The 23,199-nt window shown below is 33.4% G+C and overlaps 2 protein-coding genes and 2 pseudogenes across 2 annotated transcripts; 2 read left to right on the forward strand and 2 right to left on the reverse strand.

The window, feature by feature from the left end:
- The first annotated feature begins 163 nt into the window (after nucleotides 1-163).
- LOC115988390 lies at nucleotides 164-3,917 on the forward strand. The gene is made up of 5 exons (XM_031111936.1): nucleotides 164-318; nucleotides 868-1,561; nucleotides 2,148-2,384; nucleotides 2,770-2,861; nucleotides 2,964-3,917. Exons 2-5 carry the CDS (start codon nucleotides 911-913, stop codon nucleotides 3,574-3,576), a joined length of 1,593 nt encoding a protein of 530 aa, XP_030967796.1. The 5' UTR covers nucleotides 164-318; nucleotides 868-910; the 3' UTR covers nucleotides 3,577-3,917.
- A 1,381-nt stretch (nucleotides 3,918-5,298) lies between these two features.
- LOC115989207 lies at nucleotides 5,299-10,849 on the reverse strand. Its single transcript, XM_031112877.1, has 4 exons — nucleotides 10,433-10,849; nucleotides 9,277-9,453; nucleotides 6,070-7,194; nucleotides 5,299-5,873 (listed from the first exon to the last, which is right to left on the reverse strand). Exons 1-4 carry the CDS (start codon nucleotides 10,523-10,525, stop codon nucleotides 5,598-5,600), a joined length of 1,671 nt encoding a protein of 556 aa, XP_030968737.1. The 5' UTR covers nucleotides 10,526-10,849; the 3' UTR covers nucleotides 5,299-5,597.
- A 6,357-nt stretch (nucleotides 10,850-17,206) lies between these two features.
- LOC115989209 lies at nucleotides 17,207-20,333 on the forward strand (annotated as a pseudogene).
- Nucleotides 20,334-20,431: 98 nt separating this feature from the next.
- LOC115989210 lies at nucleotides 20,432-22,886 on the reverse strand (annotated as a pseudogene).
- Nucleotides 22,887-23,199: the final 313 nt, after the last annotated feature.

Below are 23,199 nucleotides of genomic sequence, written 5' to 3' on the forward strand. Positions count from 1 at the left end.
TAAAGGGGGGGCAGATTTGTCATTTTAAATCAAAGGACCACATAATTCAAACATGTAAATATTGTCTCTTGGCTTTTTTTGGATACATTGTCTCTTGGCTTGAAAGCCAAGAGAAAGTTGATAATTACGTGCCTGACATGCAAAGCTATAGAGGCTCTTGTTTAAGCCTTAGACCAATACAATAAGACTCACTTTGTGTCTTCAAGCTACAGTTGTTTCGCTTCTTTATGCAAAACTTTGTTCTTTCACTCAGAGAAGGACCTCTTTATTTTTTTTTCTCTTGGCTCTTTATGCTCTGTCTCTCTCTCTCCCTCTCAGGTACTTATACATCTTTCTTGCTCATGTCAATATTTTTATTCATTCCAAAGCACATCATTGTGATACATACAGCTTAATAACTTATACCATTTACTCATTTTAGGGGAAAAAAAAATCCAGTACTTACTTTCTTGGTTTAATTCTTGTTTGTCAATGAATATAGCGTTATGATGTTTCAAGCATTATAGTTCTTTTTTTTTTCCTCAGTTTATTTTGTGACAGATTGTCTAGCCTGATAGGGTGCAAAACATTTAAAACTTTCGTACTTGATTTATTTGAATGATTAGTCCAATTCAGTACCTTCATTTTGTTAGGCAATTTTATTGCTATTACCACACACTTGATTGAAACCTTATTAATAATAGGAAGCTATAGACAGAAAGTGTCAATCTAATTTTCCTAGAAAAATCTTACACAAACTGAAAAACGTGGCAGTCTTTGACATTAAGGAATGCATAGGATTAATATTTGTAATGTATGAGGTAAATTTCATGGAATAAACATCTAACTCTGATTAGTTAATGCCATGAACTTCAATGCATCATTCAGGTAGACATTACAAATTTGGATCTTCAGAAGACAAGGGAAAAGAATGGCATCGCTTACTCCTGGAGTCCTACTAAAGCTTCTTCAGAGTATAAATTCCAATGTAAAAGTTCGTGGAGAATATCGATCCGTTCTACTGCAAGTGATTAGCATTGTGCCTGCCTTAACTGGGTCTGACTTGTGGCCTAATCAAGGCTTCTTCATAAAAGTCTCTGACTCGTCTCATTCGACATATGTCTCACTATCAAGAGAAGACAATGAGCTCATCTTGAACAACAAGTTGCAACTTGGGCAGTTTTTATATGTTGATAGGGTGGAAGCTGGAAGACCAGTTCCTATTCTTGTTGGAGTGAGACCGGTCCCAGGACGCCACCCTTTTGTGGGGAATCCAAAGGATTTGATGCAAATGTTAGAGCCATCAGAGGGTCCAGTCCAATCTGACAATGAAGGAACAAATGGCACAAAATTGAATGAGTTATTGGAAGTGAAGGAGGAAATCTCAAGGCAGAAAATTGTAATCAAAGAGGAAAAGGCAGCTGTTGCATCCAGGTACATGCAGGGTGTTTTGACACCAAATAATGCTAAGGCAAGTGTGGCAGAATCAAATGAAAGTGGGAAGAGCAATGAGAATGAGAATGTTGGAGCAAGTAAGAAGATTGGATTAGTGAAAGGAAAGCAGCAAGAGCTGAAAGGTCAGGTATGATTCTTGCTTGTTTGACATATATTCCAATCTTAAAGGAAAAAATACACAGTTTAGGACTTTTTTTATCCTGCTTTCTTTGTCTAGGCAATATTTGTTGGAAATTATATCAGTATGTTAACAATTGAAAAGCCATTGGGAAAATTTTAGAATATAATAATAATAATAATATAAAAAATATATGTGCGCCATTAATTAGAATGTCATGTTTTTCTGCAGTACAACCCTGAAATCCTAATGTAATTAGATTCTGCAAAGCTCCTGATACAATAAAAATGTGAGGTACATACAGTGAAATAAGTGAATTAACAAGAACTATTTATAAGAATTAGTAAAGAAAGAGTTTATATACATCAAATGAAAATAGTGGTGTGCATTATTCAGAATTATTTAGGATTTATTGTCCCCTATAAGGAAAAAAAAAAAAAAGAAGCAATTTCAGACAATGATTCATGTCAATGGGACAATCAAATAAATGATACATGGTTCATATGATGGGCTCAATGAAGAAATGTTAGTCAAATGAAGCTTAAATGTGTGTAAAAAACCTATTTAGTGACGATCATTTGTACGATCATTACAGACACGCTCAATGACTCCTTCCCGAAATCGATCTGATGCACTTTCATCAAAGCCAGACGTAGCTGTATCTGACAACAAGGAGACTGCAGTGCCTTCGAAGAGCACTCCTGCAAAACGTACTTCAAGTAAACAGGAAAACATGAACTTTAATTTTTTATCAAACAATAAAGACAAAAACCAATCAGCTGAGGCAATTTTATGGGCTTCTCTACCTGCTAAACTTTCGAAGCCAGGGAAGGTAACTTTCCTTGTTTCCTCCACTTCCATTAATTATTTTTTATTCTTATACAACTTCTATATTTCATAAATTAGTTATATGGTTACTGTTTCATCTGCCACATTGACAATTCAATGGATATCTTTTGCTGCTTCTTTTATGGTAGCATATATGGCAGTACTTAATTTGAAGAAATACATTCATCCCGCTGCATTTCACTAAAATTATGGCCAAATATGCCTTGCATTGCCTACTATCCGTTATCAGTTTTTGTTGACTGAGTAGATGGTCTATTAATAAATTTAGAATTGACATGGGAAAAATACCTTAAAACAGCAAAATATCACAATTTCTTTACAATCACTAAGTAATTCTTCTTTCTTTTCCTTTATTAAAATTTTATAAGGGAATGCTTAGAAGGAGAAATTTAGCTTCTTTGGTTGCAGCAGAAGCTCAAAAGGAGGCATCCACAGCTGCAACTCTTGTCAAGTGCCTCAAGTAAGTTCATTTCATGACAAAATCATTCATTTCAAAAAATATCACCATAAAGGAACCAGTTTATAATTATATCCAAGTCTTACTTGTGCATTTTTCTTTCAGTATGTTTGCTGATCTCTGCGCATATTCCTCACCAGAGAACCCCCACCTATATCTCACCAAGTTCTTCACACTATACCAGCTCATTGAACAACCAAATGTAGCAGATCCATTAAAGAATAAATCACTTCAGTTATTGACTCACCAATCTGCTCCAAACACAGACAAAACTAGCAAAAAGGCTGGTCTTATTCACGGTAAAAGTATGTTAAAGTCTCCAAAGCTCCCTATTGAGTTAAGTGGGACTGAGAAATCAGAATGGGCTAAAGGGGATGGTGCAAAAGAGATCAAAGAACTTAGAGAGGTTCTCTTAAATGAAACAAGATCTTGGTTTTTGAAATTTTTGGAGGGAGCATTGGATATTGGATTTCGTGTAGTTACCCAAGAGAAGAAAGGTAAGGACAGTGCAGGACGGCGAATGGAGCCAGACAACCATATTGCTGTCACATTGTCACAGCTTAAGCATGCAAATGAGTGGTTGGATAAACTGACAAGCAAATTGAGCTCAGAAAATGATGGATTAGCAGAGACAGTTGAGCGGTTGAAGCAGAAAGTTTATTCTTGTTTGCTTGCTCATGTAGAGTCTGCTGCATCAGCTCTGGAGAATCGTAGTTGATTGATCAACAAAGGATGGTTTTAAAAACTTTGTTTGTCTTATGATGTTTGAAAATAACTTATGGTTAAGGTGACGTGGATTGCTAACTACAGATGATAGGAGCGGAACAATGTTCTTGAGGTGTTGGCCAAACAGGTTTGTATTGCAAATTATTTATTAGTTTAGTTGTGTATGAAAATAATTAAGGCCACCAAAGGTCCATATTAATGTAAATGGTGTGTGTGTGTGTGTGTGTTATTTCCTCCTTAATGGATCCTCTACCTAATTTAAAGAATAAATAGAACGATATGTCAAGAATATGTAGGACAAATGATTATGTATGAAGATGAAACATTGTGATACTACAATCTTTTTTAGACCCTTAGCAAATGCATCTTTTGAAGTAGAAGTTTCAAGACAAACTTGCAGGCAACTTACCTCTTTTATTACAAAGCCTGCTCAATGTATTTAACCTGTACTTGCAAGAAAGAGGGTCCAAGCTGGAGAGCTAGAGCACATGCAAAATTCTCAGATCTTCATTCTGATATATCTGGCATGTGCCCTGCTTCTCCAGCATGGCTCACCCTCTCCCTGTCTCCATTTCCTGGAGGCTGAAAGTTCAAAAGCATTGGTTAAATAGCTTATTGTTTTGACTTAGAACTGGCACTTATATGGTTGGTAGATATTAAACAACATTGTTGAATAATGGGATACAAGGAATTCCAAGCACTTTTTGTATATAGTAAAATGTACTTGTATGGTTATGATTAATGCTGTCCAAGGCTGACGACCTTTCATGGATCCCAAATATGAAATTGCAAATGCAAGCGTTTTTTTTTTTTTGGGGTGGGAGAGTGGTTGTCTTGTGGTTTGCTTATAAAATAAGAATTTTTATGTCACGCATTAAGCAAAAATCAAATGCTAGTACCAAACAAACTTTGGTGAAGTGACCGTTGAAGTTTGGCTGCCAAATAAGCTGTTAATGAAGTGTCCAAAGCACAAAAAATTTCAGGTAAATATATGAGGTAAACCAAATGCAAACATAAAGTAGTACCCCACAGGGTATGGCAGACCACCCACCATGGCCTAGTTGGAGATCTAAACAAACTGTACTCACACCATCCCTTACCAATAGGGATCCTATTGTTGAATCAGGTAGCTTCAAAATAACCGTCGGATTCAAGAATCCTTAAAAGGTACAATTGCCTCCCAAGAACATACATTCTTACACAAAAGTAAAATTATAATAATTTAAATGGTTTATTTGCTCCTAGCGTGAGAGAATGTATTTCTTTTAGGCAAATGGGCATGCCCATGGAAATAAATTGATTCCAACGTGTTAAAAGGAAGACAATATAAATGATTAGATTATATGCTTTTGTAAGGTATACTGCGCGCGCGCACGGTTGAATTATTACTTAATGAGATGGGAACTTTTTTCTTTTTTTTTTTTTGAGAAAAGAAATGCATTTTTTCTTTTAGTTTTATAGATGAGGGAAAGGAAATTTGAACGCTAAACATCTCTTTATTGAAAACATTTGAAAGTGTCAATTGATCTTCAAGGCACTCGGCAACAATCGCAATCTCATACCTGTACCACCAATATTTGCAATAATAGACCATTTTATATATGGAATTTTATACCATTAGTATTACTTGAAACCAAAATATGCCACCTCTACAGGTCGTTTAATGAAAAAATAAATAAATAAAAAGAGCTAAAAGTTGTTTTAGAGGGAGGAGGAAGAAAGGAAAATTGTAAAAATGATAACTGAAACATAAATCAATTACAAGGAAAACTGTGATACACGTCATTTTTGCATATGTTTGGACTCTGGATGTGAGGAGATGGGGAGATAGGAAAGGAAAGGGAAGGGGTCATCATCAAAAGGTAAGGGCCGAAGCAGGGCTTACAATGACCACCAGAATATCTACATAAACGGTTATTACATCAACAAAAGTTACAAAACTATCGTGTACCTCTCTGCTTCAAGAAACTTTCTTAATCACTTTGAGGGAGTTCCAAATATATACCAAGGTTTTCAATACTGTCTGAAAGTAAGATTCAACCGGCCAGGCCGGAGTTTTGTTTCTTCAAGCAAGGACTTTGGTGCACTGTTTGGGTGAATGGCTGTAACACCATGAAAAATATGCCTAGATTTTCCACCGAATATAAGAACATCTCCGGATTCCAACACAACCTTCTCTGCCTTGTCAACATCCCTCTGATCACCGTATAAGAAGTCTGCCTTGTCACCAATTGAAAAAGAGACCACAGGTAAACCTTTAGCAAGACTGTCTGGGCTTTCATCACAATCCTGCATGGATTTGAAGTCATTAGCTGTCATAGAAACTTCACAAAGCCATAGTTAATGAGGAACCTAGAGAAACAAGTGAGGTGCAAGTTATGGATGAATAATTAATGAAAAATAAAACATAATCAAGGAAGGAAGAATTTCCAAGAATAGAAATTGCAAAGAAATTGATAAGTCAGATTATATGGGTAAGGCACACCTGATGGAGACCAAGTCGACCATTTTCAGAGTAATAATTTACAAGACAAATGTTTGGTGACATCCAGGGAAGTATGCTTTCTACATTGCTTGATTTGGAATTTTTCTGAATAAGGGAATGGGAATCTTCAATTGATTTTTTTACCAACTCATAGAATTCAGCAGGTATAGTGGGTGGTTTAGCCTCATCAACTGGACGGTGATCTCCATAGTTACCTGTCTCAGGGTCCCAATTTTTACCGAGGCACATCATCTTCAATCGCAGTTTTGCTCCATCACGGTAACCTGGTTGGTAGAAACCTCCAGGACCCAGACCAAGGTCTCGGCATTTTTTTACTATTTTGACCTGATCACTGACTGATATGTAACTCTTTAGAAGGACCATCCCAGCCCTCAACACATCTCCATTTTGCCCCTCCAAGGAGGACTTGATTTCATTCCGCCTTTCTCTATTCTGTACAAGTAAAGAAGGTTTGAGCATTACAGTTTTCTCAGATTTGGTTGGGCAGAGATCAAAAGAGTCAAGTATTGTGGAGTGCTCAGAATGCTCTAAATTTTTATGGCCTGCAGAACTTTTTGGATCCTTGCTTGAAGATGGCTCTAATATTTTAGCAGATACAGAGAGGGGCTGAGTCTCAACCTGATGGACAGAATTTTTTTTCAACTTGGATTCCACGTCCACCTCCAAACTGGCTCTTTCGTTGGAAGGAGCTGCTTGGTGCGGGAGATCATCCGGTAATGTTATGCTATCAGCAGTCCCCACACTTAAGATTTTACCACTCTGAATTCTCCCTGCATCCAAGTCCTCAGAATCAGACTGCCCAGACAATTGAGGAAAATCCTGTTTATGGGCTGAATCTGGAGTACCCATGCACTTGAATTGTTTTGATCTACTGCCTACACTCTCTGGTGAATTTATTCCTTGTTGAGACCTCACTATATTAGCAAAACCATCTTTGCCACCATATGAATGCCACTCCTGCTGGGTTTTGCTACCAAGTTTGGGTTTATACTCAGAGTTCTTTGGAACACTACCCTGTGACATTTGCTGCAAATTATTCCTTTTGCCTATGGAGGATCCATCCTCACCACCAACAGTATCCTCAGCAAGTCTGTCTGCCCCAACCTGTAGTTTGTATAATACAAAAAATAAAACAAACTCAAGGTTAATCAAAACCAATTACTCAAACTCAAATCCCATAAACACTCATAAAATCAAACGATAAATAATGGAAAGAGAATGCAATCTGTAGTTCGTAAAGTACAGTAAATAAAACAAACCCCAAGTCTAATCAAACCAATTACTTAAACTCAAATCCCATAAACACTCGTAAAATCAATTGATGAATAATGGAAAGAGAATACAAACAGGACAATGAATTTGCTTCAAGCATATATTCTCAGTACTTAATTTCAAGCAACTTCAAACAATGACCAGCACCCGAAACCCCGCCCCCCAAAATGACAACAATACCAGACAGCTGAGAAATTGAGGTGTTATCCAAGATGGAAACAAAACTATCAAATTCACCATAAGTAAATAAAATGAGTGTAACATTTCTCAATCTTCCTTTATACCAAATTCCTGTGTGTGTATATGTATAAATTAGATAACACAACCTGGAATTTCTGTTGTATTTATCTTATATAAACATTAAAAACTTACACAGTCACGCGAAAGCTGTAACACATAACATATATCATATCACATTTGTAATGAAATTATCCCTATCATGCCATGTAAATATTGTATAATCCAATCATTATACAATCATAATTACATAAATTCCAAAATTTTGACACATTACACATTAATTAGACAATCATAACCAACTTTTCTTACATATTCAACTTGGGTCTATTTCAAATCTTTCACAATATTCCTTAAACTAATCCAACAATGACAAAAACCCATATCTCAAATTTGCAACTTTTTACATAAACATGTCACATTTCACATCATAATAAATAAATAAATAAAATTAACCAATAACCGTACATTTCCCATATATCATAACACCTTCAACAAATAGAGAAATCACAGATTCTACAAAGACTCTATCTTTTCCATAAAATAAAAAATAATGGGAAAAAGGGTGTGGCACAATTACAGGGCTGTGACGATGCACTGAACCACCAGTCTCTTTTTTAACCCAATTGGCTCCAGTGCTCTTAGCTCTGCCATGGCCAGTTCCATGGTGCATGTTTGTTTTGGTGGTTGTGATTATTTGCTTTTATTGAAAGGGAAAGTTTGAGACTTTTTGAGCGTTTGATGATCTTTGATGATGATGATGATTAACACAAACTCTGCTCTGGGTTGGCTGAGTTTGTGTGTGTGTGTGAGAGAGATAGAGTCAGTCACAAAGAGTAAAGTAGAGGATGGGGTTATATAACTTGAAGCAGAAGGAAAAGGAAAGGAAGAAGGCGAAGGGTTTTAACTTTTAAACCCTTTTCTCTTCTCCAGACCGAGGGGCTAAGAATCTAATAAATAAGTGATTTAAAAAAAAAAAAAAAGTGAAAATAAGGGATGTTTTGAACAAATTAATCCTTTCTGTCCAACTTAAATTCTAAAATTTTAAGGGGATATTATTTATACGTATTTTTATAAATAAAATATTAAAATTTGATTTTTCAAATAAACCAAATCAAATAATGGAGCATTCTACAGTAGAAACTGTAGAATGACCCATCAAATTATAAGGTGTTATTAAGAAAGTTATGAAAATGGATTTATTAATTTTTAAAATTGGAAAAAGATTTAAGGATAATTTAAAAATAAAAGTAGTAATGTATGCCCTTTTTTTTTTTTTTTTCAACTTTTCTTCCTTATTTTTTCTTTACTCAAATGTAGGGTTCAAGCATCTTTATAAATAAATAAAAAAATTTTAAAATGTAGGGTTAGAGCTTTTTCAATATGGTGTCAAAGTATTTCTTGTTAAAAGCAAAGTGTAGTCCTTTACAAAATTCTCTGTAAAAAGTGATAGTAACGATTCTCTAAAAGTTTATGCTACCATATGGTTAGACACAATTAATGATGATATAATACATGACTTAACAAAATTTACTCAATGCTTCTACCCAAAAATAAAATAAAAAATTTACTCAATACAACGCAATCAAAAAAACTACATAAGTGAATACATACATACATACATATATATATATATATATATAAGGGATCAAGACCCTCTTGTAACTTAATTGGTACCTCTTGAATGCCACCACGTGAATGCCACTCCTGCCTGTTTTTGCTACCAAATTTGGGTTTATAGTCAGAGTGATTTGGAGCACTACCATGTGACATTTGCTGCGAATTATTCCTTTCCCCTATGGAGGATCCATCCTTACAACAAACAGCCTCCTCAGCGAGTCTATCTGCTCCAATCTGTAGTTTGTATAATACAATAAATAAAACAAGCCAAAGGTTAATCAAAACCAATTTCTCGAACTCAAATCCCATAAACACTCATAAAATCAAGCAATAAATAATGGAAAGAGAATACGACCTGTAGTTCGTACAATAAATAAGTAAACCCCAAGTTTAATCAAAACCAATTACTCAAACTCAACTCCCATAAACACTCATAAAATCAATTGATAAATAATGGAAATAGAATACAAAGAGGATAATCAATTTGCTTCAAGCATGTATTCTCAGTACAGCAACTTCAAACAATGACCAACACCCGAAACCCCGACCCCCAAAATGACAACAATACCAGACAGCTTAGGAATTGAGTTTTTGTCCAAGATGGAAACAGAACTATCAAATTCACCATAAGTAAATAAAATGAGTGTAAAATTTCTTAATAACAAATTTCCGTGTGTATATATTTAAACTGGATAACACAACCTGGAATATCTGTAGGATTTATCACATATAGACATTAAAAACTTACGCAGTAATGCAAAAGCTGTAACACATAACATATATCATATATGACATTTGTAATGAAATTCTCATATTATGCCAGATAAATATTGTGTAATCCAATCAGTACACAATCATAGTTACATAAATTCCAGAATTTTCACACATTACACAATCATGACCAATTTTTCTTACTTACTAAACCCACACCGTCCTTTTCTATTCAAATATTCAACCTGGGTCTTTTGCAAATCTTTCACAATATTCCTTAAACTAATCCAACAATGACAAAAACCCATATCTCAAATTTGCAACTTTTTCCATAAACATGTCACATCATAATCAAAATATTAACCACTAAATGTACATTTCCCATATAACAAAACACCTTCAACAAAATGAGAAATCAAAAATTCTACAAAGACTGCATTTTTTCCATGCTAAAATTCTACAATAAGGAAAAAAAAAGGGAAAAGGGGTGTGGTAAAATTACAGGGTTGTGACGATGCACTGAATCCCCTGTCTTCTTTTGAACCCATTGGGCTCCGGTGCTCCTATCTCTGCCACGGCCAGTTCCACGACGCATGTTTGTTTTTGGTGGGGTTGCTTTTACTGGGCGCAGAATGAAGGTAGATGAAGCAATAAAAGGGAAAGTTTGAGACTTTGAGTGTTCGATGATCTTTGATGATGATGATGATGATGATGATGATGAAGAACACAAACTCTGCTCTGGGTTGGCTGAGATTTTGTGTTTGTGTGTGTTTGTGTGTGTGTGTGTGTGTAAGAAATATAGAGTCAGAGAGTAAAGTTTTGTTTTTGAAAATTCAGAGAGTAAAGTAGAGGATGGTATAATATAACTTGAAGGAAAAGGAAAGTAAAGGAAGACGCTGAAGGGCTTTAAAACTTTTTGTCTCCTAGAGAACAAGGGCTAAGAATAAGAATCTAAGGCCGTTACATCATTTTAAATATATGTTTTCAGTTTTTAAATAATATTACACGTATTTTTATATATTTTGTCATTTATATATATTTTTTTTAAAATTAAAAATTATTGTTTAAATACATGTATCAAATGGGCCCGAAATCTTCCTGTCGAGCTTAATGGCTATTGTTTAAATAATAGTTTTCAATGTTTAAATATCATAACACGTATTTTCACAACGCTTAGACTTTGTTTGGAAGTTCATAAGAGAATATAATAGAATGATCATAAGAAAATAAAAATGAATGGAATGGAATGAAATATATTTAAGAAAGGGAAAGGAATGGAAAAGAATGGAATGAAATGAAATTAAATAATCTTGATTTAATGTTTTAGGGTTCGTTTAAGAGTTCATAAGGGAATTGAATAGAATGGAATGGAATGTATTTAAGTAAAGGAAAAGAATGGAATTAAGTAACTTTGATTGGATGTTTTAAAATAAAAGAATGAAAATAAATGGAATGTAAATAATCTTGTTTGAGAGTAATATGGAGGGAATGGAATGGAATCAATTTACATCAATATTACTATTAGATCCCTATTTTAAAATAAATGGTTGAATATATAGGGGTATTTTGGGAGTTTTAGTAAAAAAATCATTAAATTTAATTCTATTTCCTCTCATTCTTCTCAATTTTGAGGGAATGAAAATTTGAGGTTTTAAGGAAATATGGAGGAATGAGTGTTCCCTCCTACCCATTTTATTCCCTCCATTAAAACTCTCAAACAAGAGAATGGAAGAATATTCTAAAATTATTTTTTTCATTCTTTTTCATTCCATTCCATTCCCTCGTCTCAAACGAGAAACAACATTACTAAAAATCTCTTACCAAACTGGATTTCTAAGAAAATAGTATTATTTATGTTTTTATTAAATAGAAGTTAGATAGTATTATTTAAAATGAAAAATTATGAGTTTTCAAAAATTTAAAACTCAAATAAAATATTAAGAATTGATTTTTCAAATAAAATCAAATAATGGAGCATTCTATAGTAGAGTGACCCATCAAATTATAATATTTTGATAGACATGAGGTGTTATTAAGAAAGTTATGAAAATGTATTTATTGATTTATAATATTAGACAAACATATAGGGATAAAATAAAAAGGTCCAGTATGTATGTCCTTAGTGTTGGCCTTTGTGGAGCTTTTTTTTAAGAAAAATTTTTGTGGAGCTAACTATATTTGATTTGAATTATGACCCAATCAGATATAAAAAGTGTTACGATTTTAAATGGGCCAAGCCGGAGCGCTCATAGTCAAGCTTCCTGGGGGGTCCGTTTTTAGCCCATTATGAATTCTGTGCACATGGTAGGAGTATTTAAACAACAGTTTTCGTTGTTTAAACAACACAACACGTATTTTCACAACACTTTTTCATCCACATATATTTCCAAAAAACTTAAACAACGTTACTAAAACAACATTGCCAAACGAGCCCTAGAGTTTGGTGTATTGTTTTGAGTGGAAAAAAAAAATTGTATTACCGCATTTTGTATTTTTCTCTGAATAGTAAAATCCTTACAACTCCGTAGACATAGCCAAATTGCTGGACCACGTAAATCTTTATCTTGTGTAATTGTTTTCTTTGTTGCATTTTTTTTTCTATTTTTTGGATCTCACATATCTAGGAATTTCATGTATAATTCCTACACTTAGGTGTGTTTGGATAGAACTTATTTTGCTGAAACTGAAAACTGAAAACACTGTAGCAAAATAATTTTTAAATGTGTGAATAGTGCTGTGGGACCCATTTTTAATGAAAAAATTGATAAAAAATGAAATTTGTGGGTCCATGAACAGTGCACGGACCCACTGATTGACAGAAAAGTAAAAAAAAAAGGGCCAAACAGTACTGAACAGTACTCCACTGTTGCGCTTGTCCCCTGAAACGCGTGTAGAAAAAAAAAAAAAGCAAAATGCAAAACGCAAAAGTAAAACTCGGACGTGAATCCAAACTTACACTTAGAGTATACATTAATCATCTATTTTATGAAATACTAGGAAAAGTGGCAAACTAAATGGAATGGATTATGGATATAAAAAAAAAAGGAATGGAGTATGAAGTAGTAATGTATCCTCTCTTCTTTCATTCTCTTTTCTTTTTCTTTTTTTTCTTTTTTTTCTTTTTTTTACTTTTCTTCCTTATTTTTCTTTACTCAAATATAGGGTTAAAGCTTTTTCAGAATTGTGTCAAAGTATTTTTGTTAAATACAAATGTTATCCTTTACAAAACTCTAAGCAAAAAGTGATAGTAAGAATTTATCTAAAAGTTTATGCTAACATATGGCCTGACGTAATCAATGATGATATATCACATTGTGACTTAATAAAATTTACTCAATGTAATGCAATCGAAAAAACTACATAAGTGAATATATATAACCTACATATAAGAGGTCAAGAGCCTTTTGTAACTTAACTAGTACCTTTTTAGTGTTTTCAATGGAGCTGCCAAGAATTCAAAATCCCAAGTTCTCAATGTATTTGTTGAATCTATCAAAAAAAAATAAAACAAACAAAAATCCTTACAGATATGGGACTGGTCCTAATAATCTTGCTAACGCAATAAAAAAAAAAAGTCATTAATATATTTCTCCATCATATTAAACTAACCCAAGAGATGCCAAAAGCCATGCTAATAATCTTGCTAACACAATGAAAAGAGTCATTGATTTATTTCACTATCATATTAAACAAATCTAAGAGATGCTAAGAGACTTGGAATTCAATTTGTTGCTACCTCTTGGTGTTTCTAAAACATTTATGGTTCAAATCCTCCCTCCCTATTGTAACTATCGAATTATCACTGCAACAATAACAACAACAAAAAACTAATAGATCATTCATAAGCCCATGCTAAAAGTTTTATAGATTTAAATGATGACAAGCCACAAGAGAAAATGTACTTGTTATTTTAGTATCGTACTAAAAAGCACTTCGTAATCCATATAGCCAAGGTTCTTCTAATGTTAGGATTTTAGGTTCAAATCTTTCATACCCTATTTGTTGCAACTTGCAAGGAAGAAAGCACATTAGTTAACATAATAAAATGAAAATTCATATGCATAGGGGTTACATTAAAATAATGCCTAAATATTTGATTTAATAAAATTTAACACTTATAATATGCATGATAATCTCTCTCTCTCTCTCTCTCTCTCTCTCTCTCTCTCTCTCTATATATATATATATATAGAGATTTATTTGATCTTCCCTTAATTGTAAGTCAAATAAAAATATATATGAAAATTTAGGTTTATAAGATTTTCATTAAATTTATTGGTAAAAATATAATTTTCAATTAATAGTCATAGAAGGAAAAAAAATATTTAATAATTAATACATTTCTTAAAAACCCTTCAACTATAAAAGTAAAATTTCACACCTTTATAATATCATAAATAAAGCCAACTTCCTCTTTTTTTTAATGGGAAAATTACACATTTCTACCATGAACTATGACTATGATTACACTTGAACATTTGAATTATTGAAACATATGATCGACCCCTTAATTTTAAAAATATATTACACTAACCTTCTACTAAATGTTTTGTTGTTAATTACGGAGTATGATGGAATTTAGCAACGAATGACTAATTTACCATTTTGATGACTATCTTAAAGAGAGGAGTAAAATGGTCTTTCAATATTTAATTCTATCATACTTAATACAAAAATAGATAGTGGGGGGACATTGAAACAATTTTAGGGGGGTCAATTGTGTGTTTTAATAATTTATGGGATTAACAAGTGTAATCATGGTGAAAGATTAGGATGGAAAAGTATAATTTATCTTATTTTAAATGTAGTTTATATATATATATATATATATATATATATATAATGTAGTTTTAAAATATGACTTTTCTTGTGCACTTTATTTTTTGCATTGGACACAAACAAAAGGATGGGATTTTTTTCACAAATTTAGAGGAATCATTAATTTTTTTTATATTGTTTTTAGAGGATTTTTGTTTTATTTTTTGAGAAATGTTTTTAGAGGAATAGGATTCATTAATTTGACGCTTTGTTTAGTATTTACATAGGATGAGTCATTCCATTTTAAAGAGCCACCATCCAAAACTAGACCAATTTGTAGAACTTTTTATCCAAATGAAAATCAATAAAATTGAAAATTAGAAATATTTATAAAAATTAACCATAAAGAGAAATTATAGTTTCAAAAGTGAATATTATTGTGGACTATAAATAATATATAGCATCGTCTTTTTTTTTTTTTTTGATGAATAGAATCGTCTATTTTAATTTATAAAAAGTGATTGATTTAAAAATTTTGAAAGGATGCACTTTATATATCCGCCAAGTTTGTATTGCATATATATTAAAATTTTCTTTGAGGATTGCATTCTATTAAGTAATGAATTTGATTGAAATCAGTTTTTAATACAATGTTCGTATGTATATTGTTAGGACCCGTTTGTTTAGACCCCCAACTTGTGAACAATTGATGGTGGTCCAGTGAGCCCAACACAATATATTTGTTAGAGAGTGGATCTTACAAGAAAGAACGTTTTAGCCAATTAATTATGGGCCTTAGTTGAAAGGGATTAAACCAATTAGAAAAACACCACAATGCGAGAATAGCACTCCTCAGTCAAGTCCGAGGATAAATTGTTCTTATATTGACTCAAGCTTTTTTCTAAATACAAGGTGTTCTATCTTTCTCCCAGAGACTACCTACCCCATTTTTTATGGAGGCCATTCCCTTTTATAGTCTTGTCCTCTTCGATCCCAGCCTTCCACTTGTTAATTATGTGGGTGATCTCCTAGATGCTTGTCCCATCAAAGACATCCTAACAACTTTGTGAGTAGTAGTGAACTGAGATATCTTTGTTGAGGGGTTATTTTCACATAAATGCGGCCAGTTGGTTAGGTGCAACACATTTAATGTGGTGGTAGCAGCCTTTCTCCCCAGATATTTCTTCTTTTGTTGTTGGTTACCTTGCTTGAAGCTTATCCATAAAAGGAAGGATTATTTTTTGTACAACATGCCAAGGAATACTGGGCTCCAACCTTTCATAATGCTCTCTCGAGGAAACCCGGCTCCTTATGAGCTACCATCTGTTTGTTGTTATACTTTCTTGTCCTCTGCTCAATGATCCCCAAACTTAATAAACCCTACTACCATCCTCAAGCACCTAAGTATCCTCGAACGCAGCCTACAGCCCAATACTCTTGCTCGGCTTGTTTATACTCACATATATCATTAAATTAGATATCAATTGGTTTTGTTATAAATGAAGTTCAACACTAAATCCCTTATTTGATGATAAAATACTTTTATAATTGAGGTAATTTGAACCACCAACAATATGAATGATTAATTGTGCTAAAACTTTTCCTATAAAAAATAAAAAATTGTACTAAAAGTCTAAAGTTTTTTTTTTTTTTTTGAAATCCAAATATTTGGATGAGAAATTGAAAACCCATTATAAATGGGCCAAAAGAAAAATTATACTTTATACAAATTTTAATATATATATATATATATTATACAAGATAAAAATTATACTTTAGAATAATTTAAGTGTATATGTGTATGAAGTTCCTTTTTAGAGACTTGAATCTCAACTTTTGTCCCCCACACCCTACAAGCAAATTATACTTGTGGAGTAACTATCGCGTTAAGGGTGCACTGTGGTTTTTAATATTCAAAATTGTGTATATGGTTTTTTATTTTTATATTTTACCTCTAATCATAAAATTTAGCTGCTTTTAATTATTTTTCTATTACATACTTACAAGTTGAGTAATGCTATAAACATTAATTATTTTACAATATTTTTACAAATTGATATTGTGGACAATTTCTTACGGGTTTTCATTTAAGTCTACCATTAACATCGTTTTTTTATTTACCAATAATCACTTACCACAATATTTTTTTTGTTTCTTAAAAAAAAAAAAAACTCATATTAGTAATTTGTAAATTTTTTTACAAAATAGTTTGTATTTCCAGAATTACTCTTTCAAGTTACGTTCATTCGTTTCTCAAAAAAAAAAAAAAAAAAAAAAGTTACGTTCATTCATCCTGCTTGATAATTCAAAAACGTAAATAAATAAATTACATTAAAAAAAAAAACGTAAATAAAAAAGGAAAAAAAAAAGAAAAAGAAAAAAAGAGTTGGATGAGAATTAGATAGGTTACATTATTATGACAATATATCACGGCTGTGTAAGTTGTACCTTTTGAGAATAATAATGTTATTTCCAAATTGGCCTTCCAAGGTACAATACCTTAAAGCGCGCACTCTCTCATTATTTTTGGTCCTTCAAAACCAAACCCCTCTATTATAGCCATATTGTCTCGGTCAGATTCTGAGCATTGTCATCACCGTCCCTCAGATCCTTCACATCAAAAGCAAAGCCCAAATGATATAAACCAGGTATGTCCATTACATATTAAAAAAAATACACAGTAAAAACTGTGTCTTTGTTATTTATTTAAGGTTGTTAGTCTGAATTTCCAGATGGGAATGGCATTTTTTTTTTCAACAAATTGTTCATTTTGGTTTAATGGGTATTTTTAAAAATGAATAAAGATATGATTTTGGTGGCTCATATGGCTTGGTTTGGTGCCTTGTGATATAGATCATTGGAGATCTTGATTCAGATGGGGAATGCTTATCATTTTGTATTATCACAATTGAATTCATAGCATGTGATGAAGAAGAAGAATTGGGTCATTTTGGTGATCTCTTATGTGTTTTTAGTGAATATAAAAAATGGGTTTTTTTTTTTTTTTTTTTTTGTTCTTTGTGGTTTTTAACAAATGCCTCTCTAATGCCCATCACAATGAAATATGTCAATATTGTAAGAACCAAATCATGGGTCTTTTTTTTTTTTTAATGGGAGTTTGGTCATTTGGATTCTGAGAGTAACATTTGAAGAGGTGAGTTGTCAAGATGTGACCTTGCTTAATAACTAATTGTGATCCATTAGAGTTAAGAGGAACGATAGATGGTGTTACCAGGACAGATATGATTATGGACTCTGCATGTTAAGCTTAAATGGCAGTAGTTGTTCATGGATGACTGAGAGAGATAAATTAGCTGTTAGATTATGTGAATTTAGTGGTTTGTTATGGTACTAAGCTGAGTTATTTGTTAATTTGTATATCAGTTTCTTATTTGTGTAGGATTGTTGTCTTCATAATCTCCTGGTTTTGGGATAATGGCTAACATATTTGAGTCATTTTTGTATAGCTGAAAAGGTCTAAGCTGAAGATGGTGAAGCTAACTTTGATTGCTCGTGTAACTGATGGTCTTCCACTAGCAGAGGGTCTAGATGATGGCCGTGATTTAAAAGACGGTGAATTCTACAAACAGTAAGTCAAGGCTTTGTTTAAAAACCTATCAAGAGGTCAGAATGAGGCTTCAAGGATGTCAATTGAAACTGGCCCTTACATTTTCTAGTATCCTTGTGAGATTTTTCATGCGTGTGTATTTTCCCAGTATAACTTATGAGCGATAGAAACTGCAGTATTATTTCTGGTACAATCTGGAGTATGCAATCTCTTTATAGTTTAGAGAGTATTCAAACACAATGTGAAACCCAACTTGATTCAATCTGGCCAAAAATTTATTGCAATTAAATTTGAGGTTGGCTTCAAGCACAATGTGAAATTATGGAGATTTTATGAGACTTTTAGATGATTGTGAGATATTGAGTTCCTTGTACGGGTTGCTGTCTAGTTAAAATTGTTCTATTATATTTAACGGATGCAAGATTTGATGGGGATAGCAGCTTCAGTTTAGAAATTATGCTGTCTTTTTCAACATGTCTTTATGCTGAAGTACCCTACTTTGCATAAAAGAGACTCAGTTAGAATTTCTTTCTTTTTACATAAGTTGGACATCTGATCTTCTTTTCTATATGCTCTGTTAAAATAATAATTGTGTCTGAATGTGGAACAATCTTAATGTTACATTGACGTAAGTTCTTAGTTATATTATCGAAGGATGCGTTTATTACTTGACAATGTGTGACCATGCTTATCCTAAGAAACTTGCCTTTCAATACCTTGAAAACCTCAAGAACGAATTTGAGCGTGTTAATGGGGCTCAAATTGAAACTGCTGCCAGACCTTATACCTTCATCAAATTTGGTATGTCTAGTCTTTTCTTCATGATTCTTTTTTGTACTTCCTATTCTTTCAGCATTCTTGTTGGTGTTTCTTTTGATGAGTTTAATTTTCCTACTTTTTATGTTTAAAAGACACATTCATACAGAAAACCAAGAAACTGTATCAGGACACCTGTACCCAGTGGAATATTGCAAAGTTGAATGATGAACTCTATGAAGTCCACCAAATAATGACTTGCAATATTCAGGAAGTTCTTGGTGTTGGTGAAAAGTTGGACCGTAAGATATTCCTTTTTATTTTCACAAATACTTAAATTTAATTATGTTATTTTGTTCTGATGTTTGTTTGAAGCTATGCAACATAATCTATTCGCAAATTTTAAATAATGTATGAAATGCTTAAGATCTTGCATTGTTGCATTCAATAAGAAATTTCTCTTTGGTCACCCTGGTGAGTTTATTTCACAGGTCTGCACAGCTTTGTGTGCGCACACACACATAGGGCACCCCAAAAAAAACATTCAATGTCTTAGGATACTTGTAGTTGTATGTGTGTGCTTGGAAATGCATGTATGTTGCTTTGTTGATACGTGGTTGTGTTTAGTCTTGAAAGAAGAAGCTATTATAGATACATTCACCATTGTTGAAATAATGCTAGAGTGCAATCGGTACCTATCCACTCGTAAAGGTACCTCCACTTTGCTGTACCAGAATCCGCACACTGGCATGAGGAGTGTCAAGAACAAAGCCAGGCTTGCTTTGAAGTTCTGGCAAGATGGATTTTGTGGGTTTGCTAGCTATTATCAAAATTTTGTGTTTACTATTGTCTCTAAAGAAACAGTTATTGGCATATTTGCGCTTGGTTGAAACACTTGTTGAATGTGAAGTTATGTTTGTGACATCAAATTATATGGTGTTAACACAAAATAAATTATAGTTTCATAACTCTCTTGTAGGTCACATTCCCCCCCCCCCCCCCTCTCTGTGTGTGAAGGTCACATATTTCTGTTTATCTAGATTTTGCTAAAAAGAAATCAGAAGAATTACTTAGTAACTTTATTTCTTAGACTAGTAATAAATCCAAAGCCTCCCCCCTTCCCCTTCTCTCTCTATCTATCACGCTAATGAGTGCCTTTATTTTTTTCCTTATTAAAGTATTTGTCTTGAATAGTACAACTAATATAATCTCTTTCATATTTCAATTTTGCAGAGGTCAGTGAAATGTCAAGTCGGTTAACATCAGAACCTATATATGCTGATAATGCAAGAGACTTAAATTGACAGGTTAGTTTGATTATTCAGAATCTCGTATATCTACATAGACGGTTATTACATCAACAAAACTATCATGTACCTCTCTGCTTCAAGAAACTTTCTTAATCACTTTGAGGGAGTTCCAAATATATACCAAGGTTTTCAATACTGTCTGAAAGTAAGATTCAATCGGCCAGGCCGGAGTTTTGTTTCTTCAAGCAAGGACTTTGGTGCACTGTTTGGGTGAATGGCTGTAACACCATGAAAAATATGCCTAGATTTTCCACCGAATATAAGAACATCTCCGGATTCCAACACAACCTTCTCTGCCTTGTCAACATCCCTCTGATCACCGTATAAGAAGTCTGCCTTGTCACCAATTGAAAAAGAGACCACAGGTAAACCTTTAGCAAGACTTTCTTGGCTTTCACGATGATCCTGCATGGAATTGAAGTCATTAGCTGTCATAGAAACTTCACAAAGCCATAGTTAATGAGGAACCTAGAGAAACAAGTGAGGTGCAAGTTATGGATGAATAATTAATGAAAAATAAAACATAATCAAGGAAGGAAGAATTTCCAAGAATAGAAATTGCAAAGAAATTGATAAGTCAGATTATATGGGTAAGGCACACCTGATGGAGACCAAGTCGACCATTTTCAGAGTAATAATTTACAAGACAAATGTTTGGTGACATCCAGGGAAGTATGCTTTCTACATTGCTTGATTTGGAATTTTTCTGAATAAGGGAATGGGAATCTTCAATTGATTTTTTGACCAACTCATAGAATTCAGCAGGTATAGTGGGTGGTTTAGCCTCATCAACTGGACGGTGATCTCCATAGTTACCTGTCTCAGGGTCCCAATTTTACCGAGGTACATCTTCCATCGCAGTTTTGCTCCATCACGGTAACCTGTTTGGTAGAAACCTCCAGCACCCAGACCAAGGTCTCGGCATTTATTTACTATTTTGACCTGATCACTGAATGATATGTAACTCTTTAGAAGGACCATCCCACCCCTCAACACAATTCCATTTTGCCCCTCCAAGGAGGACTTGATTTCATTCCGCCTTTCTCTATTCTGTACTAGTAAAGGAGGTTTGAGCATAACAGTTTTCTCAGATTTGGTTGGGCAGAGATCAAGAGAGTCAAGCATTGCAGAGTGCTCAGAATGCTCTAAATTTTTATGGCCTGCAGAACTTTTTGGATCCTTACTTGTAGAAGGCTCATATTTTTTAGCAGATACAGAAAGGACCTGAGTCTCATCCTGATGGACAGAAATTTTCAACCTGAATTCCATGTTCACCTCCAAACTGACACTTAAGATTTTCCCACTCTTAATTCTCCCTGCATCCAAGTCCTCAGAATCAGACCGCCCAGACAATTGAGGAAAATCCTGTTTAAGGGCTGAATCTGGAGTACCCATGCACTTGAGTTGTTTTGATCTACTGCCTACACTCTGGTGAATTTATTCCTTGTTGAGACCTCACTATATTAGCAAAACCATCTTTGCCACCATGTGAATGCCACTCCTGCCGGTTTCTGCTACCTAATTTGGGTTTATGCTCGGAGTTCTTTGGAACACTACCCAGTGACCTTTGCTGTGAATTATTCCTTTTGACTATGGAGGATTCATCCTCACTAACAACAGTCTCCTCAGCAATTTCTGTTGGATTTAGCATATATAAACATTAAAAACTTATGCAGTCACGCGAAAGCAGTAACAAATAACATAGATCATATCACATTTGTAATGAAATTATCCCTATCATGCCATGTAAATATTGTGTAATCCAATCATTACACAATCATAATTACATAAATTCCAAACTTTTGACACATTACACAATAATTACACAATCATAACCAACTTTTCTTACATATTCAACTTGGGTCTTTTTCAAATCTTTCACAATATTCCTTAAACTATTCCGACAATAACAAAAACCCATATCTTAAATTTGCAACCTTTTACATAAATATGTCACACTTCACATCAAAATAAAAAAATAAACCAATAACTGTACATTTCCCATATATCATAACAACTTCAACAAAAAGAGAAATCACAGATTCTACAAAGACTATCTTTTCCATAAAATAAAAAATACTCGGAAAAAGGGTGTGGCACAATTACAGGGCTCTGACAATACACTGAACCACCGGTCTCTTTTTTAAACCCAATTGGCTCCGGTGCTCTTAGCTCTGCCATGGTCACTTCCACGACGCATGTTTGTTTTGGTGGTTGTGATTATTTGCTTTTATTGAACACACAATGGAGGTGGATGAATTAATGAAACTGAAAGTTCGGGACTTTTTGAGTGATTGATGATCTTTGATGATGATCATGATCATGATGATGAACACAGACTCTGCTCTGGGTTGGCTGAGTTTTTGTGCTTGTGTTTGTGAGAGAGAGAGAGAGTCAGTCACAGAGAGTAAAGTTTTGTTTTTGAAAATTCACAGAGCGTAAAGTAGGATGGTGTTATATAACTTGAAGAAGAAGGTTAAGGGTCTTAAACCCTTTTGTCTTCTCCAGACCAGCTTAAAATTTAATGTGAAAATAAGGGATGTTTTGAACAAGTTAATCCTTCCTGTCCAGCTTAAAATTCTAAGCTTTTAATGGAATATTATTTATATGCATTTAAATAAATAAATAAAACTTCAAATAAAATATTAAAATTTGATTTATCAAATAAACCAAATCAATAATGGAGCATTCTACGGTAGAAACTGTAGAATGACCCATCAAATTATAAGGTGTTATTAAGAAATTAATTTTTAAAATTGGAAAAAGATTTAAGGATAATTTAAAAATAAAATATTAGGCAAACGAAATGTTGGAATACGGAAGTAGTAATGTATCTCCTCTCCCCCCCCCCCCCCCCCTCTTTTTTTCAACATTTCT

This window comes from Quercus lobata, chromosome 5 (genome assembly GCF_001633185.2).
Source record: "Quercus lobata isolate SW786 chromosome 5, ValleyOak3.0 Primary Assembly, whole genome shotgun sequence".
In the NCBI taxonomy this organism is placed as follows: domain Eukaryota; kingdom Viridiplantae; phylum Streptophyta; class Magnoliopsida; order Fagales; family Fagaceae; genus Quercus; species Quercus lobata.

Bases quoted from the DNA above. Each gene is read 5' to 3' on its own strand.
- LOC115988390 (XM_031111936.1), top strand. From the start codon at position 911: ATGGCATCGCTTACTCCTGGAGTCCTACTAAAGCTTCTTCAGAGTATA. The intron at 1,562-2,147 runs GTATGATTCTTG...CGATCATTACAG, and splicing joins AGCAAGAGCTGAAAGGTCAG to ACACGCTCAATGACTCCTTC. The intron at 2,862-2,963 runs GTAAGTTCATTT...TTTTTCTTTCAG, and splicing joins ACTCTTGTCAAGTGCCTCAA to TATGTTTGCTGATCTCTGCG.
- LOC115989207 (XM_031112877.1), bottom strand. From the start codon at position 10,525: ATGCGTCGTGGAACTGGCCGTGGCAGAGATAGGAGCACCGGAGCCCAA. The intron at 7,195-9,276 runs GTACCAATTAAG...TACAAACTACAG, and splicing joins CACGTGGTGGCATTCAAGAG to GTTGGGGCAGACAGACTTGC. The intron at 5,874-6,069 runs GTGTGCCTTACC...AAATCCATGCAG, and splicing joins GTCGACTTGGTCTCCATCAG to GATTGTGATGAAAGCCCAGA.